General features: G+C 41.8%; 1 protein-coding gene across 2 annotated transcripts in view; it reads right to left on the reverse strand.

Annotated features, from left to right (window-relative positions):
• Positions 1-1232: 1232 nt before the first annotated feature.
• Positions 1233-17119, reverse strand: part of UST (uronyl 2-sulfotransferase) — a 286999-nt gene continuing 271112 nt past the window's right edge. The window contains exons 8-9 of one of the 2 annotated variants that reach the window (XM_007458766.1): positions 3190-3469; positions 1233-1610 (exon numbers count right to left, since the gene is read on the reverse strand). In XM_007458766.1, the coding sequence (XP_007458828.1) occupies positions 1511-1610; positions 3190-3469 (380 nt within the window). In that variant the 3' untranslated portion in view covers positions 1233-1510. Of the gene's footprint in view, positions 1611-3185; positions 3470-17119 lie in introns of those variants that run through there. The other variant, XM_007458767.1, reaches the window with a different exon arrangement.

The raw sequence follows: 17119 nt of genomic DNA on the forward strand, positions 1-17119 counted from the left end.
TCTGTGAGTTCCATTTGATGCAGCAGTGAAACTTCTCAGGAAGAGCATTTCTGCATTAGAGGCTGCTCACTTGGGAGGTTAGAATCACCCACCTTTCGAGGCTCTACATGCCTGGGAAGGAGATCAGAGTACTCGCCGAGCGACGTGGGATGGCACAGCCTTATTTTCCCACGTGACTGCAGGTGGGCAGCATAGATACCCCACTATCATGGCTGGGGATTCCGATGAAGCACCCTGACACCCAACCAACCAGTGCACATTGCAACGAAGCCAGCAGGTGTTTAGTGTCATCTAATTATAAGAGTTTCTAGATTGTTAAAAATACATCTTTCCCAAAATCACATCTTAAGGAAGAAGCCTGGCCTACTAAGAAGGCTGAGGGGGCAGTGAGGATCTGCAGGCACCTTGATCTCCAGCTATCGACAGAATGGAAAAAATTTCAACTTATTTATATTCATTTATTTATACGGGTAATGAATAAGTTAAGGAACACTTCATCTCAAACACAGATTGCTTTTATTTTAGCTAAGCTAATGTTTCAGTTCCATATATATTTTTGAATTTCCATCAATGTCAAACACCATTTTTTCTTCTTAAAAAACAAAACAAAACAATTTACAAGCACTTTTACGGCACTCAAGGAAAGTAGGCTGAAGGTTCATAATAATAATTTTCCTTTTAAAAAACATCCATCAGACCAAAATAAAATCATTTTAATTAACTCCTTCCTGAGTAACTAAAACCTTGGAATGTGCTGAAAGCTTATAATAAATAAGGCAGTCAAAGATCAACCAGCTTAAAATGTATTTTTTAAATTAAACTATGTAAAATGTACAATATATTTCATGAAATACAAACTGTTGGGCTCAGGGCCAAAGAAACGTTGTCGTGTGTGCCAGATAAACTGATGAAGTGCCTTGACTTTTAGGGCCTAGAGGCTGTTTGCTGGGGCAAAATTACATTAAGGCCCTGTAAGTAAATCAGCCAGCCTCGTTCGCTGTGATGTTATAATGATCACTGCTGACAATAAATGCCTTTGAACACACAGGTAGAAGTGCCCATGTGAACTTGCACTAAGAGGACGCATTTTTTTAAATGACGAATTGTCCTGATGTGCTGACAACAGCAGAGAACACTTAGCAGACCTTATTTTCAGATAATGAGATTGCACAGTGTGTTAACTAACGATCATTCTTTATATGCGATTTCAAAGGAATGGACTCACAAGGTACCAGGCAGCAGCTCGTGCTCTGTTGTTGAGTATGATAGCTCTTCTCTGGGTTGATTTTTAAAGTAAGCCTAACGGTAGGGCCCTGGTCTCTCTAAACAGGACAAAGGATATTTCCTCTTCTAAGAACACTTCCCTTCATCACTTCCCTGCCCCAGTTCTCTGAGGCAGAAAGGAGGCCCACAAGTGGCCAAATGCTGGACTCTGTGCCTCTGTGGTCCCAGCCTTCACTGGACTCCTGCGGGGTGGAGCCTTCTCAATACATCTCATAATAAAGTAGCTTTAGTGCACACTTGACAGGTTCCAAATGACTTGCTTTATATCTTGGCTACCGTCCAATTTTAGTGAACGAAGAAAAAATTCTAGAGAGACTTGCTGGTTTCTGAAAAGCAGAAAATGTGTAGCTTGTGTAAAGTCAGAGTCGTATTCACTATTTTTCCCAACTCACACTTTGCTAGTGCTCTTGAGGGGCTGGCTCTAGGGGAAAAAACCATGAAGGAGACAGAATTTGTCCCAAGTACCTTGCCTGTCACCAGCACCTGCACCCCTGCTTCTCAGCTGGCTGTATATTATCCACCCAAGAGTGTATGTATTTTCGGGGGTGGGGGTGGTCAAAGATGAAAACATCTCAAATCCAAAGAAATAGATTTCTAATGACTGAACCAAGGCATCACGGAGATGGGCAGGTGATGGGAATGGGATGGGGAAGAGATATTTTGGAGGAATGGAACTGTCCGACTTCTACTCGGATCACATTGGGGGCAGACAACTACTCATAAATCTAGCCAAGCAGTCTCTTACCCAGAAGCTCCTGCTTCTCTTCCCGATGTCCTAGTAAGGGTTCTCAGCAGGGACTTGCTTCCATAAAAAGTGGAACTGTATTTCGACTGCTGCCTGCACAGAACTCAGTATCCCTTTCTGAGCCCCCAAAACACCAAAAACAAGTACCTCTTAAGGGATTAGAAGGTTAAAAGATACCAGCTACTTTGGGACACAGCTGGCCAGGGGTGTGCCTGATAGATCCTGCATCGTCTGTGGTCAGACTTGGAACTTATGCCACAGGAGTCAAATGTCAGAGCTAAATTGGTTCCTGGGTTTCCAGTTAAAGCAATGCTGGTAAGAGACATGCTTCATATAGGGTGCAAAGGACACAGCCATGCCATTTTCCTAGGCCACATGTCCTCCAGAGTTGATCTGTCTTGCCTATTCTCTTCTTTACACAGCCAACAAACTCTTCCTGGCTATGCTACTTTGAAATCTGTCAGAATGGTGCTCGGAAATGAAATGTCTCAATGGAGTTTGCCGTGCGCTTTGACCTTGAGAGGTACTCAAGGCTCTAGACTGGTGAAGGGTGTGGCACAAGCCTACTTGCTCTTTCAGAGATAATAAGTGTGCTGCTCTTGGTGAAAGTGTCCCCTGAGATGGACCAGAGGCAGAATTCTACCCATGTGGGCAGAAACCACTTACCCAGGGACATCCTTCCTTCTGATGTCCTTATCTGTCTGACCTCCTCTTAGATCCTTCTAGAGTAGATTCCCTGGTCTCTGAACTGGTTTTGTGTTTCTACTGAAATATACAAGTCTGGAGGTTTCCTACCACTGAGGTAATATTTTTATGGGTCATCTTACAAATGATAAGTTATTGGGCTATAGGCTCTATTTCTCCGCTTTCTCTCGTTTATGCTAGGGGAAGAAAAGCTATTTTATGACGAGATGCCTTGTGACGGAGCCATGTCGTGTACCTCAGAAGGACCCAAGGAGCCAGAAAAACACAGAATAAAATCAAACAAATAAAACCCGCAAAACCGGGCATCTCCCAATGACCCCAACCTGTGGGAACGTTTTGTTCTTTTTAAGGCTGCCGAGGATTAATTTCATCCCTTAAGGATTTTTCTTCCCCAAACAAAAAACTTTCTGGAAAGGGAGATTAAGCCATTGGAGGCAACACAGAGCTGGCATCACCTCTTATAAATATCTTCGAGCCACTTCTCATCGTCCTGTTCCTCGTCATCAATCGGCTCCTCTGTTTCCAGTGGGGTCGGAAGGAAGAACTGGGGTCTCAGTACGGGGTGGCTGACCCGGGACTTCAGTCCGAACTTGCGCTTCAGCAGGTGGAACTGCTCCTTGACGTAGTGGTAGAACTCGTACTCGTATCTCATTCGCTGGTAGAGAATCTGCACAGCCTCAGGAGAGGGGACGGTCTTCTTCACGGTCACAGTCATGTTTCCAAGTTTCCTATGCTCTGCAAAAGAAGCAGGGTTGCACGTGAACCGTTGTCTGCAATGCTGCAGCTTAAAGGGGATGATGGTGAGGTCCTGTGTTACCTGCATAATACTGGCAGCTCCTAAGGAAAGAAACTAAACATTCAAGGAATAGAAGGGGTAAATGGTTTCCCAACAACACTGGGAAAGATTTCGCTGCATTCCACGTGTTAATATCAACACCAGTTGACTAAACTTAAACTAGCTAACATCCCTTTCGTGGGATGTGAATAATGAGATTTGACCACAATTCAATGGTAACTATAAGTTATACAAGCCCCACATTTGTTTATTCATTTAGTTTTGGCTGTGCTGGGTCTTTGTTTCTGTGAGAGGGCTTTCTCTAGTTGCGGCGAGCGGGGGCCACTCTTCATTGCGGTGCGCGGGCCTCTCACTATCGCGGCCTCTCTTGTTGCGGAGCACAGGCTCCAGACGCGCAGGCTCAGTAGTTGTGGCTCACGGGCCTAGTTGCTCCGCGGCATGTGGGATCTTCCCAGACCAGGGCTCGAACCCGTGTCCCCTGCATTAGCAGGCAGATTCTCAACCACTGCGCCACGAGGGAAGCCCCTATACATTCTTTTGGGCAGCAAAATCTACCTGCTTTTCATTTTTATTTCCTGTTACTTTCAGAAGGAAACACAGAAAAAAGCTGTCTCGCCACCTGCTAATCATCTTGGTTTTTTATTTTAAAATATCGACATCTATTATTTAAAGTTTAATTTGATAAACTTAACTTTATCAAAGTTAAATGGCGTTTGCATTTAACTATTTAAACGCCATTGCATTTCACTATTCCAGCAAGGTGTCTGCTGAGAAAAGTAAAGGAAAGACTGTTAGATTCCCTAAATACAATTTTAACTGTTGTCAATTTTGAATGGTTATTTTTTTGTCGTGGTAAAATATATAACTAAAATTTGTTTAATTTAATATTAACACTTAATAACATAAAATGCTATTTATATGTTTTATATATATATATATATATTTATATGACAAAATTTTAAACATTTTGAAGTGTACGTTTTGGTGGAATTAATTACATTCATAATGCTGTGCAACTATCACTGCTATTTTCAAAATTCTTTCATCACTCCAAACAGGACCTCTGTACCCACTTAACAATAGCTCCCTATACCTCTCCTCTTCTCACCCTTCCCCAGGTAACCTCTTATCTATTTTCTGTCTATGAATCTGCCTATTCTAGGTACCTCATATAAGTGGCATCACACAATACTTGCCCTTTTGTGTCTGGCTTTTTTCCACTTACATAATGTTTTCAAGGTTCATCTATTTTGTAACATATATCAGTACTTCATTAGCTTTTTGTTTGTTTGTTTGTTTGTTTGTTTGTTTGTTTTTGCGGTACACGGGCCTCTCACCGCTGTGGCCTCTCCCGCTGCAGAGCACAGGCTCCGGACGCGCAGGCTCAGCGGCCATGGCTCACGGGCCCAGCCGCTCCGCGGCATGCGGGATCCTCCCAGACCGGGGCACGAACCCGTGTACCCCGCATCAGCAGGCGGACTCTCAACCGCTGCGCCACCAGGGAAGCCCACTTCATTAGCTTTTATGGCTGAATAATATTCCATTATATGAAAGTACCATAATTTGTTTATCCATATATCCATTGATGGACATTTGGGTTTCTCTACCTTTTGGCTATCGCGAGGAGTGCTGCTATGAACATTTCTGTAAAAGTCTTCATTTGAGTCCCTGTTTTCAATTTTTTTCTGGGATTTTACCTAGAAGTGGAGTTGCTGGTTCATATGGTAATTCTATGTTTAACTTTTTGAGGAACCGCCAAACTATTTCCCTCAGTGGCTGAACCACTAAATACTCCTAGCAGCAATGTCTGAAGGTCCCAGTTTCTCCAAATCCTCTTCTACAATTGTTATTTTCCATTTTCAAAAAATTGCAGTTATCCCAGTAAGTGTGAACTGGTATCTCATTGTGGTCTTGATTTTCATTTCACTGATGGTTACTGATGCAGAGCATCTTTTTCATGTGTTTGTTGGTCATTTGTATATCCTTTTTTGATAAATGTCTATTCAAGTCCTTTGCCTGTTTTGAATTGGATTGTTTAATATTTTTTTTTGTTAAGTTGGTATTTTTTTAATATAGTCTGGATATTCTACATATATATCAGGAATATGATTTGCAAATATTTTCTCCCATTCTGTAGGTTGTCTTTCTATCTGTTGATAGTTTTCTTTGATGCACAAAAATCTTTCATTTTAATGAAGACCGACTTATCTATTTTTTGGTTACCTGTACAAAGTGGGTTTGTGATAGAACATTTTGTAATATCTGTCTTCACTAAAGATATTAACGATAGCTACTCTGAGGCAACACATGTTAATAGGCTTGAAGTATAGATCTCTTTGGGTTTTTAAAAGACAGAGCTTAAAAAGCTGGTATTAAAGATAGACAAGGCACACAGAGGCCCCGGAAAAAAATTCGCTCATTTCCAGACTCCTCTGGTGCCTTCCTCTTGAAGCACTCTAAATGTGTGGAGTCTTGCTATCTCATGCCAGAAAAATATTAGGATTCCTACGATTTTAGAATAAATTCTTTAGTTAAATTATTTGACCCAAGCTATTCCAAAAAGAATGTAAAGAATTTTACAAAAATATATATGATGCAATTAGCTAAACAGTTAAGGAAATTGGGCAAAGGGAGAATGAAGGTCGGAAAGAAAAAAGGAGAAAGGTCAGTGTTGGGGGTAACGGCTGCCCCTCCCCATATGGGAGGGTCTCCATAGAGCCATGCTCCTGCCTCTTGCCCCAGCCCCTCATTCGGGGAGGTAAGCCAGGTTCCAGGGCCAGATGGTTTTTCTGATTGTGCCTTTGGGATAAAGGATTGAGATGCTCTCTCCTCTGGGGAGAGTGTGCCTGTCTGCAGAGACTTCACATCCCCCTGTAGAGGAGGGCGAGGCCTTTCAGCCACAATCTGTGACTCGATGGGCAAGTCTGTGGAAGTCAGGATGGAATGTTACCGGTCCATTTCTCCTCACTCCTCAGCTGAGTTCTCCCACCCAGCTTTACTTGGTAATAAAGCTGACATTTGGACCTCCATCTCTCTGTCTCCAGTATTGATTTCTCACATAGTTTAGAAGCCAGGCAGGAGGAAAGGGGTGTTATTTAGTCGTCCATCTCTCAGACCCCAATATCAAGGAACACAAAATATATGTTGCGAAGTCCTAACTGCTTATGTTGGAGGTGGGTCAAGGGCTTGGCCCTAAACTTTCTAGCAGCTAATAACGAACAGCGTATATTACTCTTCGTGGAAAACAATCCGTTCACATCTATTCCTAGTTGTAATGCCATAAAGAAATATATTCTATGAATTTTCATAAGAAAAACTTGTATGGAATTAGCAATATTTTGATAACATCCTTAGAGTAAGTTCAGCCATGGGTTTCATGGGGGCCAGAGGAAAGTGGCACGTGTCAGGTTCTCAACTCTGGCTTGATTGGGGAACACATTACAGAAAATCTAGAGCAGCGGTTTCTGACTCTCCTGAAAACCTGACTAAAGCTCATGTTCAGGAAGATAGGAAGGGTACATGGAAAACCATATATGAAGATCTTAGGCATTTATGGATCTGTAGAAACCGCTGATTTTGAGAAACCAAAAAACTGCACTTCCTTCAACAATCTTTCATATACTTTGTTCTAATATTAGCCCCAGTGTAATTGATAAATATTGGAATTAGTTATTTTACGTGCTGGCCTGATATACAGTCAGAAACATTGCAACGGCAAAGAGAGGAGGACTTAGATTTACATTTTATGAAAAGGGAGGGGCTTAACAGTGCCTGGAACTTAAATAGAAGGCCACCCTACCCTGTTTTGGAGGAAGGCCCAAGAGAGTAAGCATAGGGGAGCCTGGTCTTTGTAAAAAGTAACTTGGGGTCTGCTCTACTGCGGGGCCTCAAAGTTCTTTAAGGTTGAAACACTGTTTTTCTAAAAATAACATACAGCAAGTGTAATCACTAACTACAAAGCCATCCCAAGAGAGTACCCAGTGAATTTTTGATCTAGAGCAAGGTAACTTCTTAGACTAGTCTTCAAAATAAACTAGATATAAAATGTCGATCTGTTTAAGGGGGAGGGATTAATTTGAATATTGGGATTGACATATACACACTACTATATATAAAATAGATAACTAATAAGACCTGCTGTATAGCACAGGGAACTCTACTCAATACTCTGTAATGGCCTATATGGGAAAAGAACCTTAAAAAAAAAAAAAAGAGTGGATAGCAGTGCTGTGCGTGGTGCTTATCCCAGACAAGCTGAGTAGTCTGCATAGCCATTTCACACGAGGAACTCTGATCTGAAGTGCTGAGTGCAAGGCCTTTGCACGCGGCACCCGATGAGACAAGAGTTTCAAAAAGTGCATGTGAAAAACCATCACCTGGGATCCACTGTGCTGATTCTGATCAAATAAATTAAAGGTGAGCTGGATGGACTAGAGAAAGCTCCTAGGATAGACTCAGTAGCCATGTGGTGAAAAATGGAAAGACCCCAAATGAAAGGAGCCTGGATCACAGTATCACAACTAGGAGGAATGTTGTCCATTCTGCAACATCAATGCTGGATTGTGAGCATCCCCATATTTTGTTGACTTCTCTCATCTGCTTTCATCTCTTCTTGAGGATTCATGCCTGTGTATGAGTGCATTCAGAGCTTCAGCATTCCAGCATTAATTACAATATGAATGCACTCCTTCACATTGTGCAATACAAAGACTCTGCATGCGTCATTAAAAGAGAAAATCTTTAATACTAAAAACTAAGAAGAGGAGGACCTTCAAAATGGCAGAGGAGTAAGACGTGGAGATCACCTTCCTCCCAACAAATACATCAAAAATACATCTACATGTGGAACAGCTCCTACAGAACATCTACTGAACGCTGGCAGAAGACCTCAGACCTCCCAAAAGGCAAGAAAGTCCCCACGTCCTGGGTAGGGCAAAAGAGGAAAGAATAAACGCAGACAGAAGCATAGGGACGGGACTGGTTCTCAAAAGCTGGTTCTTTGAGAAGATAAAATTGATAAACAGCCAAACTCATCAAGAAAAAAAGGGAGAAGACTCAAATCAATAGAATTAGAAATGAAAAAGATGTAACAACTGACACTGCAGAAATACAGAGGATCATGAGGGATTACTACAAGCAACTCTATGCCAATAAAATGGACAACCTGGAAGAAATGGACAAATTCTAGAAAAGCACAACCTTCTGAGACTGAACCAGGAAGAAATAGAAAATATAAACAGGTCAACCACAAGCACTGAAATTGAGACTGTGATTAAAAATCTTCCAACAAACAAAAGCCCAGGACCAGATGGCTTCACAGGTGAATTCTATCAAACAGAGAAGAGCTAACACCCATCCTTCTCAGACACTTCCAAACTATAGCAGAGGGAGGAACACTCCCAAACACATTCTACGAGGCCACCATCACCCTGATACCAAAACCAGACAAAGATACTACAAAAAGAGAAAATTACAGACCAGTATCACTGATGAACATAGATGCAAAAATCCTCAACAAAATACTAGCAAACAGAATCCAACAGCACTGTAAAAGGATCATACACCATGATCAAGTGGGGTTTATCCCAGGAATGCAAGGATTCTTCAATATATGCAAATCAATCGATGTGATAAACCATATTAACAAATTGAGGGAGAAAAACCACATGATAATCTCAATAGACACAGAAAAAGCTTTCTACAGAAATCAACACCCATTTTTGATAAAAACTCTTTAGAAAGTAGGCGTAGAGGGAACCTACCTCAACATAATAAAGGCCGTATATGGCAAACCCACAGCCAAACATCGTTCTCAGTGGTGAAAAACTCAAACCGTTTCCACTAAGATCAGGAAGAAGACAAGCCTGCCCACTGTCACCACTATTATTCAACATAGTTTGGGAAGTTTTAGCCACAGCAATCAGAGAAGAAAAAGAAATAAAAGGAATCCAAATCAGGAAAGAAGTAAAACTGTCACTGTTTGCAGATAACATGATAGTATACAAAGAGAATCATAAAGACGCTACCAGAAAACTACTAGAGCTAATCAATGAATTTGGTAAAGTAACAGGATATAAACTTAATGCACAGAAATCTCTCGCACTCCTATACACTAATGATGAATTATCTGAAAGAGAAATTAAGGAAACACTCCATTTACTATTGCAACAAAAAGAATAAAATACCTAGGAATAAACCTACCTAAGGAGACAAAAGACCTGTATGTAGAAAACTATAAGATACTGATGAAAGAAAACAGATGGAGAGATATACCATACCATGTTCTCGGATTGGAAGAAGTAACATTGTGAAAATGACTACATTACTCAAAGCAGTCTACAGATTCAGTGCAACTCCTGTCAAACTACCAATGGCATTTTCCACAGAACTAGAACAAAAAATTTCACAATCAGTATGGAAACACAAAAGACCCCGAATAGCCAAAGCAATCTTGAGAGAGAAAAACGGAGCTGGAGGAACCAGGCTCCCTGACTTCAGACTATACTACAAAGCCACAGTAATCAAGACAGTATGGTACTGGCACAAAAACAGAAGTATAGATCAATGGAACAGGATAGAAGCCCAGAGAGAAACCCACGCACATATGGTCACCTAATCTTTGATAAAGGAGGTAAGAATATACACTGGAGAAAAGACAGCCTCTTCAATAAGTGGTGTTGGGAAAACTGGACCACTACATGTAAAAGAATGAAATTAGAACACTCCCTAACACCATACACAAGAATAAACTCAAAATGGATTAAAGACCTAAATGTAAGGCCAGACACTATCAAACTCTTAGAGGAAAACATAGGCAGGAACACTCTATGACATAAATCACAGCAAGATTCTTTTTGACCCACCTCCTAGAGAAATGGAAATAAAAACAAAAATAAACAAATGGGACCTAATGAAACTTAAAACCTTTTGCACAGCAAAGGAAAACATAAACAAGATGAAAAGACAACACTCAGAATGGGAGAAAATATTTGCAAATGAAGCAACTGGCAAAGGACTAATCTCCAAAATACACAAGCAGCTCATGTAGCTCAATATCAAAGAAACAAACAACCCAATCCAAAAATGGGCAGAAGATCTAAATAGACATTTCACCAAAGAAAATATACAGATTGCCAACAAACACATGAAAGGATGCTTAACATCACTAATCATTAGAGAAAGGCAAATCAAAACTACAATGAGATATCACCTCACACGAGTCAGAATGGCCATCATCAAAAAATCTACAAACAATAAATGCTGGAGAGGGTGTGGAGAAAAAGGAACCCTCTTGCACTGTTGGTGGGAATGTAAACTGATATAGCCACTACAGAGAACAGTATGGAGGTTCCTTAAAAAACTAAAAATAGAACTACCATATGACCCAGCAATCCCACTACTGGGCATATACCCTGAGAAAACCATAATTCAAATAGAGTCATGTACCACAATGTTCACTGCAGCACTACTTACAATAGCCAGGACATGGAAGCAACCTAAGTGTCCATCAACAGATGAATGGATAAAGAAGTGTGGCACATATATACAATGGAATATTACTCAGCCATAAAAAGAAACAAAATTGGGATATTTGTAGTGAGGTGGACGGACCCAGAGTCTGTCATACAGAGTGAAATAAGTCAGAAAGAGAAAAACAAATGCCATATGCTAACACATATATATGGAGTCTATAAAAAAGAAATGGTTCTGAAGAGCCTAGGGGTAGGACAGGAATCAAGACGTAGCCGTAGAGAATGGACTTGAGGACATGGGGAGGCGGAAGGGTAAGCTGGGACGAAGTGAGAGAGTGGCATGGACATATAGACACTACCAAATGTAAAATAGATAGCTAGTGGGAAGCAGCTGCATATCACAGGGAGATCAGCTCGGTGCTTTGTGACCACCTAGAGGGGTGGGATAGGGAGGGTGGGAGAGAGAAGCAAGAGGGAGGGGATATGAGGATATATGTATACATACAGCTGATTCACCTTGTTTTACAGCAGAAACTAACACAGCATTGTAAAATAAATATACTCCAATAAAGATGTTAAAAAAAAAGAGTGGATATATGTATATGTATAGCTGATTCACTTTGCTGTATACCTGAAAGTAACACAACATTGTAAATCAACTATACTCCAATAAAAATTTTTTAAAAATTAAAATAACAAACAAACAAATAAATAAATAAATAAAATGTTGATCTATTTAATGGATTGAGTTGACTTGCTCTAATGGGTTATTAATATCAAGCTAGTAAAATTTTGTGAAGGTTTTTTAAAATGATGGCATGATGGATTTCTATGTTTCCCTGTTTGGTTGTGATTAGGTTAACTAGGTCGATAGATTTAAAACTACTCCTGGTTCATCACAACAAAACTCTCTTCCCTGCATGTTTTTCTCCATGGCTGGGGATGGGCAAGTTGGCGGGTGGGCAGAGCAGGTATGTCAAAGATGATAGTATGTCATTCAAGCACAATGGAAAGAACCTGGATATATTTACATCATTAACTAATTGATCTGTCAAGAGATGGGGATGGTCTCAGCTGAGCCTGACCCCTTGTGGTGTATTTTTATAGTAACAGTTACATTTAGTGAGGACTAAGGTGTACCAAGCACTAAACTAGGCACTTACACATGGAATCATATTTAATCCTCACATTAACTCCTCATGGAAGAGCCATGTTATAGATGAAGAAACTGAGGCAGAGCAAGACTCTGACTGGTTCAAGGTCATGTAGCTGAAAAGAGGCAGAGGCAGGAGGGTCTGCATGGTAAGCAATTGTTGTGCTTTTGCTGCAGAAAGGCCAGCAACCTTATCACTGTCCCTCTCGTGTTTCTCCAAAAGCAATGGAACATAAAGGTAGTCAGCAGGTGGGCCTAAAGCCTACCACTCCTCACGTTGACCGGGGAGTCCAGATTGTAGTAGATCTTGCAGGAAATAAGCAGGCATTTTAGTAGGGATGGCTTGTGGGTTTATAATCCGGAGGAAGAAAAAGGTTGATTTAAAAAAGGAAATTGGACTAGGTTATCTCTGGGTCCAATAAGAAAGGCCAATATCCAGAGTCAGTGATGAAAATGAACATAATCATCAGTATTTGGAGAGTTCCTCAGTTCCAGGAAACCTCTTCCTGGTGTTTTATTTAGCCTGAACTTATAAGTGTTTCTAGTAGGAATCAGTATTCAGGAACCCCGTCAGAAACTGACCCAGGATCTACAAAGTTTGGGAAAAGTCAGCCTTCTTGCAATGACCAGAGTCTGAACTTCATAGTGTTCTCCATCAAGTCAGTGCCCCATTCATTGACTTATTTTATCCAAATTTTATAAGGTAATGTGAGATCTCTAATAAGGTTTATATTTGATAAGATTCCAATTAGCCTTTCCAACCAAATTTTAATTACACATCACCTCACTCTCCTGATGAAAGTGTTTGGGCTATTGGGTAGTACCAGTAAGAACAAACACTAGCAGACTGAGTCCTGTGCTTGCTAGAAAACTCAACAGATAGGACAGACTTTTAGGCTAAGAGTAAAGGCAAATGTTTCATTTGTGGCTACAAGACAAAGTTTTGCAAGATCCTTTTTTGGATAGCAACAGATTGCCAAGTGTATTTCGGTTACCTCAACCCTCCTTACCCTCCTTAGCCCCTGTCTAAACATGAGTGGTACTGACAGCTGGTTCAGAGGACACTTGTGACAGATGATTTTTTTAAATTAGGCTCTAGTTTTGCATTGATATCCAATCCTCGCTCCATCCATCTATGCCTTCTCTCTCCCACACTCTTGCTCTATCTACCTTCTCTCTTCTTCATTGTCAACCTCTCCTTCTCAACTGGCTCCTTACCCCCTGCAAATCAAATGTGGTCAAGTCTCCTTAAAGAAAACCTTAAGTCTCATGTCCTCCGCTATCTTCTATCTTCTCTGTCTCCTCTCCGTCACAACCAAACTTCTTGAAGAGCTGTCTAAATTTGTTGTCACCAGATTTTCAATGTACTCACATGATTGGACTCATCAAAACCTGGTTTCTGTCCTCTCAACGCTCCAGTCCAGTCAAATTGCTCTTTTTGCTTCCTTGTTGATAACTCAGTGGACATTTCTCAGGCCTTCTATGACTTCCTAGCATGACCTCACAACACTGATGGCCACACACGCCATCTTGGAACCGTCTTCCTGTGGCGTCTACAAGAGCATTTCCCTGGCCGTCTTGGGCTCCTTCTGATCGCTCCCCCTTCAGTGCTCTATGCCCGGTGCTCTTTCCCTGCTTGTCCCTTAAGTGTCAGCACTCCCAGGGCTCTGGTCCAGCCTCTTCCCTTCTCCCTTCCTTCCTCTCTGGCTAGTGTCATCCAACCCTCCACCCTCTAGTTTTCATACCACTGTGGACACAAAACCAAAAGTTTATATGAAACAATTACAGCTTCTTTGCCCTCCCTTAAGTGCAGCACTCCCAGGGCTCTGGTCCAGCCTCTTCACTTCTCCCTTCCTTCCTCTCTGGCTAGTGTCATCCAACCCTCCACCCTCTAGTTTTCATACCACTGTGGACACAAAACCAAAAGTTTATATGAAACAATTACAGCTTCTTTGCCCTTTTGTTTTCCACAGAGCTGCCAAATTTGATAGGAAGGTTAATGATATTGCCAGAGGGTTATGTCATGGTCAGAAACAGGAGTGCAGCTTCGTGGCAGGAGAAGCAGAGATTCAGATTCAACCAACACTGATGGCAAATACCTATTATGGGTCTGGATTATGCCCACACGTATGTTATTTTATTTAATATTCCCAATCACCCTCTGAGGTGTCTTGGCCCCTATTTTGCAGATGGGGGAATAGAAGCTTTTGGAAATTAAATGACTTAGCCAAGGTCACATAGCTAGTGAGTAAGCAACAGAGCTGGAATTGGAGCCCAGGTCTCTCATTTGTGATGAGGTTTCCCCTAAGTACTTGGCCATAACCAGCGCAGCCTTCGTGAGCCTGCAGAAAATTATCACCTTCATATGGAAAGAGTAGAGGGCAGAGTCTGCCTTTTATGGTTAGTGGAGAATTTTTAAAATCACATTTCGAAGACATATGGTTAAGTGTCTTGCTGTACAATAATCAGTGCTATGGAAAAATCATTCCAGTGCTAAGTGTTCCACATTTTTATAAAAGGCCAGACTTTCCCTCCAAACAAAACAAAGCTACGTGAACTATGGAATCAGCCTCTTTCCAGGTTGCCGTAATAGCGGTAGCAGAGGAAGTTGTTAGGAATTGTTGGAGACTGTTGTTATTTCAGCCAGAAAACAATCATGCTTTAAAAATCCAGACTTATTGTCAGTATTCTTTGGGAAACGAAGCAGCCCGCGTTAGGTGGGCATATACTGTAGAGCAAAACCATCAAGAAGTGGAGGCCTAACCCCACGTGCATCCTCTGAAAAGCAGGACCCCCGAGATGACTCCAAGGGGCTCACATCTCTTGTGCCCCCGGTGAACATTTCAGAAGGAAGACACAAATACAGAGCAGCTTCCATTAAGGCAGGGGCAGCAAGCAGGCAGCCTGAGATCTGACTGGCAGGCTCTGTGTTATTTGACCTATGGGGTATTTTTTTTTAAGAAACTGACTTAGTCGTTGGAAGATTTGGTGTATTTCACAGGGCATCTGGATTTCTGGCTTCTCTCAAAGTGAGGCGATATTCTTTAGGAGCTGAGTATGGCTGTCCCCTCAGAGGGGCCAGTGCGCCCTGTTTTGTCTCAGACTCTAAATGACAGTTCATTCTTTTATGTTACCTGCCTGGCTGCTACAGAAATTTGAGTTTTATGCTTCTGATGAAAAGGTTTTGAAATTCTGGGTTTCATAAAACTAGGAAGCAGGTGCTTTTGTGTCAAAATTTAGGCTTCAGTTTGGCCTCATTTGTGTGTCCAGTGTCACGCCCCTTCCTTTTTTTCTGTAAGTAAGTATTTATTGAATGACTTTTCTGCACCAGGCACAGGAGTTACTAGCAGTGAATGTAACTTTATCATCGTCATCATCATCATCATCAGGTATTTCTGAGCACTTTCTCAGTGCGAGGACTGCAAGTTATCTAACGTGCGTTTAATCTTTCCAAAGCCCCCAGTGAGTCAGGCTCTCTTATTATCATCATTTTACAGATGGGACACCGGAATTTGGTAACACGCTCAAGGTCACACAGCTCGTAAGTGGAGATGCCACAGTTTGGGTCTGGGACAGTGGCTACTGAGCCCAAGCTCTTAACCCTTCACGCTGCTCATGGCTAAAGGGGGCTCACAGTGTAAGAGGAGCACCCCTCCTCACGGGCCTGCTCACCGGCAGGGCAGACAGGGCATTTCCCTCCGGTTGGTTTGATGTGATCAGTGTTTCCTCTCCTTGGTCAGAAATCCCTAGAAGAGGCACCAAGCCCTCTACTACTCCGCACGGAGTTGGGTCTTTCATAACTACTATGATTATTGAATCCTGTAAAGGTGCTGTGCGTGCAAGTCTGAGTGTATAGGGTGTGTTTGTTTGTGTGTGTGTGTCTGTACGTGTGTGTGTGTGTGTTTCAACCAAAAGATGGAAAACTTTTAGGAGGCCTCTGAGGCACCATGAAACTTTGAAAATATCTTCCCTGGATTTGTTTTCTTCACATGCCCACCAGTTTCATCTAGCTGTTCTCCTAATGCAGCCTATTTGGCTGCGAGTGTCTGCAGAGGGATGATACCCCTCTGTCTTTGTACTTCCACAGCTCAGCACCTGGGGAAACACAGCACCCTCTGTACGTGCTCATCGAGTGAGTGAAAGAAACCAACAGACAGAATAGGGTGTAGTCAGACCCGAAGAACGCTTGGCTGTGTCTGTGAGGTGCAGACACAGCCAAGTGGAGACAAAGGCAGTATCTGAGTGTGCTTAAGAGAAAATTCCCAAGAGACCCATGAATGCCGGGTGTACCCTCACATCTGGGATTTTTTAGCTCCCACTGGAGTCTATAAATTCCAGTGTTTAGCTTTGTGGTTCAGTTGCCTCTTTGGAACCATAGTGCTGTGGCCATGTCATGTTTTTCTGCCCCTGTCCTTTAATTAATAAATACATTTTGGCAAAGGGAAGCTGTGGTTTCAGGTGGCTTTTAATTTTTTTTTTCATTTTTCTTATTTACATTGAGGGATTGGCCAAAGAAGCCCATTAAATCACAATCATTGCTGAAAATTTCCTCAAAGTAAGCACTGGTTTTGAGCTGTGAAATGATCAGAAAGGCAAACAAACAAGCAAACAAAAAACAACTTCTGATCTTCCGATTTGAATAGCAAAAGAAGGATGATTTTTCCTTATAGACGTGTCCAAAGTCAGCCACAGAATCAGGACTGTGTGGGGACAGACTCTTCTGGGCTCCCAGACTCTGGCCTCTTCCTGAGAAGTGGCCCTGAATGGGGACCCTTTTTATACTGTTGACCCTCAACAACAGAAAAATCTGCAGTTGGTTATCCAATGCTGGGAGAGAAAAAAATCCAAGACTATATAATAAGGTCAGTTGGGAGACTGCTGAGTTGGGTCAGCTTTCTGCATTATTAAAGCTTTATAGATAGTGGTATAAACAGCTCAATTAGCAACCCCCCCCCCCCCACATA

Source organism: Lipotes vexillifer, unplaced genomic scaffold (genome assembly GCF_000442215.2).
Source record: "Lipotes vexillifer unplaced genomic scaffold, Lipotes_vexillifer_v1.1 scaffold639, whole genome shotgun sequence".
Taxonomy (NCBI): Eukaryota; Metazoa; Chordata; class Mammalia; order Artiodactyla; family Lipotidae; genus Lipotes; species Lipotes vexillifer.